Here is a 6,659-nt window from a genome sequence, read left to right as displayed (position 1 = left end):
GGTCAGAATCAGAGATTCTCTGGTTGTTCTGGTTATTCTGGTCAGCCATCAGTGAAAACAGTACATTGACAGGACAAAGAAAAGTCTGACACACGTCTTGTTTGTCTTTACAGAAGCCTCCCACTAACTGGAAACAAGGACTCCATGAAATCTTTACGTGAGAGACACTGACCTTTTGTGACCTGATTTCAACCGGCCCGATCCCCCTCTTTCAACAAGGTTTTTCAAACTCAAACCCGAGAATTACTCTGGAGAGCCTATTCTCCCCTTATCACAGGGGAAGCGACTGAGTCAATGGCGCTGTGTCTCGGGCAAGTGTTCAGCAAAGCCAGAACATTCAGGCCGAAGAGGCGGTTTGAGCCCGGCACACAACGCTTCGAGCTTTACAAGAAGGCTCAAGCTTCGCTCAAGTCGGGCTTGGACCTTAGGAAAGTGGTTCAGTTGCCAGAGGGAGAGAACCTCAATGACTGGATTGCAGTTCACGTGGTGGATTTCTTTAACAGGATCAACTTGATCTATGGCACAGTTAGCGAGTACTGCACCGAGCGCACGTGTCCCATTATGTCTGGAGGACAGAGGTACGAGTACAGGTGGCAGGACGGCGAGGACTACAAGAAGCCCACCAAGCTGCCTGCTCTCAAGTACATGACTCTGCTGATGGACTGGATAGAGTCTCTTATCAACGACGAGGACATCTTCCCCACCAGAGTAGGTGTGTAAAGGGTCAATGATTTGAGTCTACAGTGATTAGGTTCAGCTCTCAGGTTAATTAGACAACAATGCTGACATTTAGAAGAGCATAGTTAATAGTGGCTTTATTTTTGCCCCTGACGTATACGACTTTTTATTGGAGATGAGGATTTATTTCATGAAGTGTGAGTAACTGAGAAGTTTGCACTCCGACCAAAACAGTCCTCAGTTTAGGCCCTGGTTATACAGATTTAGTTGTTTTGTGTGTAAATGCTTAAGAAGCAATCTCACTATTGTGATCCATTTTTCTTCTGTACGTTTTTCAGCATCTTTCTCTTTCCACAATTTTTGTGCTATGTCAACAAATCATAACTCAAAACGTTCAGCTCTTTCAGGACAATCCTGATGTGACTTTTGGTGTTGGTACAACTTTAGCTTTTTGAAATATTTAGCCTTTTCTGCCACTTTTTTCTTCATAGAAAATGAATTAAACTCATTTTACATGCTTCATATTTTTACATCTGTTTACAGCATTTTACTGCTCCTTTCACATTTTGTTCTGGTTCAACTTCTTTCAGCTTCTTTGTGCAAATTTAGCCTTTTTTCAGCTACTTTCAAGTAATTTCGGCTGTTTAGTGCTCCTTTCAGATTTGTTCTACTAACTGCAACATTTTTGTGATTATTCTAACTTCTTTCTGCTAATTTCATCTTATTATGCTCCTTTCAGCTTATTTCTGCAAGTTTCAGCTTTTTCTGCTATTTCTGCTGTTTTATGCTAATTTAAGCTTTTTCAGCTAATTCCACTCTTTTTTTTGCGCTCATTTCGACTTTTGTTAGCCTAACTAAGCAAAAATATACTCTCTCTGTACTTTTTTCTTGTAATTTCAGCTTATTTCTGCTTTTTTAGCTACTTTTCAGCAGTTTTTGTGCTAATTTCTGCTTCTTTCAGCCTAAATGGGCAAACGTGTTTCTTTCATGTGTACTTTTTAATGCTAATTTAAGCTTGTTCTACCTTTTAGCTAATTTGAACTGTTTTCAAATAAATTCAAGTTTTACTTTGTATTTTTTTTGTTTCTTTCAGCCCAGTTAACTTATTTATGCTAATTTCAGCTTGTTATGTTCCTTGCAATTTTTTCTGCTCTATCAGATATTATTTACACATCCATTCATCCATTATCTTTTAGCCGCTTCTTCCATTTTTGGTTCACAGGGGTCACTGGTGCCCATGTCCAGCAACCGCTGTGCGAGGGGCGGGGTACACCCTGGACAGGTTGCAAGTCCATGGCAGGGACACACAGAGACAAACGAGACCAACAACCATTCACTCTCTCACTCACACCTAGGGACAATTTAGAGTTACCAATCAGCCTAACATGCATGTTTTTGGTCTGTGGGAGGAAACCGGAGTCGCCGGAGAAAACCCACGTATGCACAAAGAGAACATGCGAACTCCACCCAGAAAGGCCACCGGACCGGGATTTGAACCAGGGACTTGCTCGCTGAGAGTTGTGCCACTGTGCTGCCCGTGCTCATTTCTATTCAAACCTAATTCAGCAAATATGTGTTCTTTCTGTTTTCTTATGCTAATTTAGTGTTATTCTTCCATTTCAGCTACATTTCAGCATGTTTTTAGCTACAATCAGCAGTTTTTCAGCAAGTTCTTCTGTGACAAGCTCACGCTGCTTTTTCACAGGAAATGCATTTTCTCTAGTTTGTTGTTGACGTTTACTTTTTTATTGTAGAGTTTATTAATCAGGAGAGACAATAGCTTGGTTCTGTTTATAAATCCATCTTTGGTCATTTGTTGAAGACTTTTCTCAACCTCCATGCGCCTGAGCAATAATTAAACCCATACCAGAATACAAAGACTGTTACAACACCATTGGCACTGAAACTGAGCTGGTTTCAGTTCTTAGAAACAAAGCAGAGTTTAAGAACAGGATTATCAGAGATCTGACACATTTTCCAGGGAAAAATAACTTCTTTCTGTCTTTTTCTTTTTTTTTTTTTTTTTTTGCTTCAGGTGTACCTTTCCCCAAGAACTTCCAGCAGGTGTGCAAAAAGATCCTGAGCCGTCTCTTTCGGGTGTTTGTTCATGTTTACATCCACCACTTTGACAGCGTCTGCAGCATGGGTGCCGAGGCCCACATCAACACCTGCTACAAACACTACTACTACTTCATCACAGAGTTCCATCTCATCGATAACTCCGAACTGGAGCCTCTGGTGAGTCAACAAATGTTTCAAAATTAACTTCATCGATGTCGGTGAGCCACCTCGAAGGAAATTGCTTATTTGTCTATGTGTTTGTAAGGCAAAATAAAGTTTTACACATGAAAAATGTTCTGCATTTTTCCGCCCAGACTAAATCATCACTCATCCTGCCTAAGCATGATTATATAACACATAAACTGTGTTCTCACCCACTGTAACAACTTTCCATCTGATTTTCACACAACTGGATTTCTCTTGATGTTTGTTTTTACAGGAACCTGCTAAGAGTCTTACTGAATTTAGTTTGGCTCGAACGATCCAGACTTGTTAAAGAATTAGTTGACTTTATTATAAAGGAAAAGTATATTTTGCAATAAAAATAGAATTATACTTAATATTTAATAATAGTAATATTTATTATTTAGTACCGGTAGTTAAGACCAGTTCTAGTGTGGTTGAATGTTTTCCTGCCGTATGAAACAGGGATAAGACATTTATGTCAACACAATGAATCTGGAGGTTTATTGTTCCAAATTCACTTCTCCAGTTGACATTTTTTTTACAAGAATAAAAACACTTTTTGCACCGAAATATGTTTTATTTTGAACGTATCATTATTGTTCTTGTACAATAGACACACATTAGATTTGTTAACTTGTTCTTTGTTTGCTTTTCCTGCAGAAAGAGATGACGGAGAGGATTTGTACTTGACCAGAACCACATGGACAAAGACGTTTACATTTTGACGTTATCTGAGCCCTCCTCCTGAGAAAACACCCGCTTCTGAACGTTCCAGACAAAGAACAATTTTATATCATTTAGTATGTTTTTTTTCTGAAGCATATTGTGGACAGTCAATTATTTAGCACATTCCTTCAAATGGAGGTGCGGTATATGAACAGAAACCTTTAGCTACACTCATTATGGTGCTGTGACATCTTTATACGTGTGTGTTAGTTTCTAACACGAGACTACAATTTCCATGTTTCATTCTTGTCTTTATGTTGATGTTAATTTGTGATATGATATATGTCGGATGATATTGTGGTCACTGACCTTTTATTAAAATAAGATAAATTGTTTTTCTGAGCTCTAAAATCCCTGAAACCAAACAAACCATCACTAATGTCTATTTTTTTTAAAGTTTGTAATTTATTTTATGGGACATCTGGTACTCTCACAACCACTAGTACTAGTTAAGTTAAGCTATTTCAATGATAAGTGTTTATGTCTAGTAACACATATAAATATCAGCCAAGATATTTTGAAATAAAAATGAATTGAATGCCTTACCAGAATAAAGGAAATTTTTGACAAATAACATCATTGTAGATATTTGAAATGTGAATTGCACTTGATATAAATTTTATTTTAGACATCCTCAGTGTTGATTTCAGAAAGAAATAATGTAGAAATTTGAAGCAGAAAGTCACTTGACTTGGAAGTGTAATGTCTTTTTTTTTTCCACAGAAAAATATCACGTGATATATCTGAAATGTGGATTAGACATTGGAAAAAGCTCCTTTGGAAACCTTAGATGTTCTTTTTTTTTTTTACTGGGAATAATTAAATTATAGATGTCTGACAGTTTGGAATGTTTAAACAGCCACCTGAAAATTTTCAGGATTTTAAAATAAATTAAACTTAGTGTACGGTTTCAGTGAAGTTCTTAACATGTACTTTTCTATTAAGAATTTATTCTTCAACATTTTTCAGTCAGGTCATCTGGACAGTATCTTTTTTTTTTTGTGCTGAAACGTTTCGCCTTCGGTCCGGAAGGCTTCATCAGTCAAGGAAACACACAACCTGACTGAAAAATGTTAGTTTGTATATCTATGGGAAGCCCTTTTAACATAAAATCGAGTAGTCTGACTATCTGTAGTTACATTCTAGATATCTTAAATTGAGTTTTGACTAGGCACAATTACATTTTGACTAGTCAGAATAACAATTCAAGATATCTTGAATTGAAGCCTCCATACAACTCAATGGTAAATCTGACGTCATTATGACTAGTCAGAATGTAATTAGAGATATCTTAAATGAGTATTTTGACTAGTCAAAATGCAATTCAAGATATCTTAAATCACTAATATGTCTAGTCAAAACTCAGTTTCAGATATCTGGAATGTAAGCGTGGTGAATCCTATTTTATGTTAAAAGGGCTTGCCAAAGTAAACCTGGATTATTGAGCATGGACTTTGTTGTTTTCAACCAGTTTGACAAGACAGTCAACAAGGAAGAGGGCCGGCAATGGAGGAGGGGGCGTACCAAAGAGACCATCTTATCACAAGCAGAACTGGTTTGTTCCACTTTGGAGTAAGCTGTTGGGGGAAGAATCAGTTTTGTTGTGTGTTTCCTTGACTGATGAAGCGTTCCAGAGCGAAGGCGAAACGTTTCAGCACAAAAATAAAAAGAAACTGTCTAGATGACCTGACTGATAAATGTTGGATTATATACCTGGATTATTGAGCATGGATTTTGTTAATTTATTCTTCAATTTAATTCTAACTGTTGAGAATATCGCTTTAAATGTGATTGACATCGTGCAACAGGAATATATGCATATTTGGCCTGCCTTAAACAGTCACGCATAATCATTCTGCATTACGTGTAAGAGGTATTGTAGGCGTGTCAATGGGCAAGCCATTGACGTCATCCACATTTTGAACCAATAGCATGACCAGGAATGCTGAAAAACGCCCATTTGTCTTTTTTCCCGCCCTGCGCGTCACGCCCTTTCTGTGTCCGCCCGGCTGATGGACTGTTAGCAATGGGAACTTGCATCAGCCGGCAGAGGCTTTGACAAAAGGAATTTGTCCGGTGTGGAGCCCAGGTTAGAGCGATTATTTCCAATTATTGTTTTGTTTTAACTCTATTTCATCCGTGTTTATATGTAGAAGAGCATGTGGACAATGCTCCAGTTGATAAATCAAGTGGGCATGCTAGCTAGCTAGCCCGCGAAGGCTAAAAGACAATAACAACAGGATATTTAACAAAGATGCTAACGTTAGCGTTTTTACGCCTTTTTATAATAATATTGGCACGTTTAAGTAACAATGTTGTTATTGTTGTGTACCATGCTGTCAGAGCTAACCATATTATGTTTGTTATCAGCGCTTATCTGACCTGCTTTATCTGTCATTACAAACAGTAACAATAGGGTTAGTTCTGATTACTTTCTGAGGCTGATCAGTCATTCACTGACATTAAGATTGAATTAAAATGATACGAAAGAATTTAGGAATGAGGGAAACTCCATTACTATGGTCATGTATGTGGGTGATTGATGATCTTATTTTTACCATAGCTCAAATTCTCTGAGAGTCACTGACTTGTTCTTACACGTAAGAATATCTGAAGTGTGTTCCTCACTGGGTATTTCTGTGATGTCTCCTCAGTTGGCAGACATGGTGAGGGACCGCATGATGACGGAGATGCAGACCATCCAGCACACTCTCCAGGTGAGCTGGGCCCTGTTACTGTGTCTGATTTCACTTCCTGAAACACGTTAGAGGATGTGTAGCTGTCACGTCCATGCACTGTTATCTGATCAGAAGTCTGGAAGTTTAACTATTCTCAATGAGTCATGCACTATCAGTAGTTGTGTGAATGTTTCCGGTAATGTCCGGGGCAAGATAAGGCTTGTTTTGATGTTTCCCTTTAGGCTACTGTCATGGCAGGCTATCACATGGAAGATTAACAACTAGTCCAGATGACATGATTCAACCTTTTTTGTTGTTATATACCTGGAT

The 6,659-nt window shown here is 38.1% G+C and overlaps 2 protein-coding genes across 2 annotated transcripts in view; both read left to right on the top strand.

Annotated features, from left to right (window-relative positions):
• The first annotated feature begins 294 nt into the window (after positions 1 to 294).
• On the top strand, positions 295 to 3,628 carry mob3c (MOB kinase activator 3C). Its single transcript, XM_037674744.1, has 3 exons — positions 295 to 712; positions 2,714 to 2,916; positions 3,586 to 3,628. Exons 1-3 carry the CDS (start codon positions 295 to 297, stop codon positions 3,613 to 3,615), a joined length of 651 nt encoding a protein of 216 aa, XP_037530672.1. The 3' UTR covers positions 3,616 to 3,628.
• Positions 3,629 to 5,642: 2,014 nt separating this feature from the next.
• The window catches only part of mknk1 (MAPK interacting serine/threonine kinase 1), a 5,364-nt gene continuing 4,347 nt past the window's right edge, over positions 5,643 to 6,659 (top strand). The window contains exons 1-2 of the mRNA XM_037674743.1: positions 5,643 to 5,740; positions 6,306 to 6,368. Of these exons, the coding sequence (XP_037530671.1) occupies positions 6,315 to 6,368 (54 nt within the window). The 5' untranslated portion in view covers positions 5,643 to 5,740; positions 6,306 to 6,314. The remainder of the gene's footprint in view (positions 5,741 to 6,305; positions 6,369 to 6,659) is intronic.

Source organism: Nematolebias whitei, chromosome 3 (genome assembly GCF_014905685.2).
Source record: "Nematolebias whitei isolate Nwh7 chromosome 3, NemWhi1, whole genome shotgun sequence".
NCBI classification, from domain to species: Eukaryota; Metazoa; Chordata; class Actinopteri; order Cyprinodontiformes; family Rivulidae; genus Nematolebias; species Nematolebias whitei.
This window is presented reverse-complemented; position numbering and strand designations above follow the sequence as displayed.

Excerpts from the sequence above, each read along its gene's own strand:
- mob3c (XM_037674744.1), top strand. The coding sequence starts at position 295 with ATGGCGCTGTGTCTCGGGCAAGTGTTCAGCAAAGCCAGAACATTCAGG. Across the intron at positions 713-2,713 it reads CATCTTCCCCACCAGAGTAG|GTGTACCTTTCCCCAAGAAC; the intron begins GTGTGTAAAGGG and ends TTTTTGCTTCAG. Across the intron at positions 2,917-3,585 it reads ACTCCGAACTGGAGCCTCTG|AAAGAGATGACGGAGAGGAT; the intron begins GTGAGTCAACAA and ends CTTTTCCTGCAG.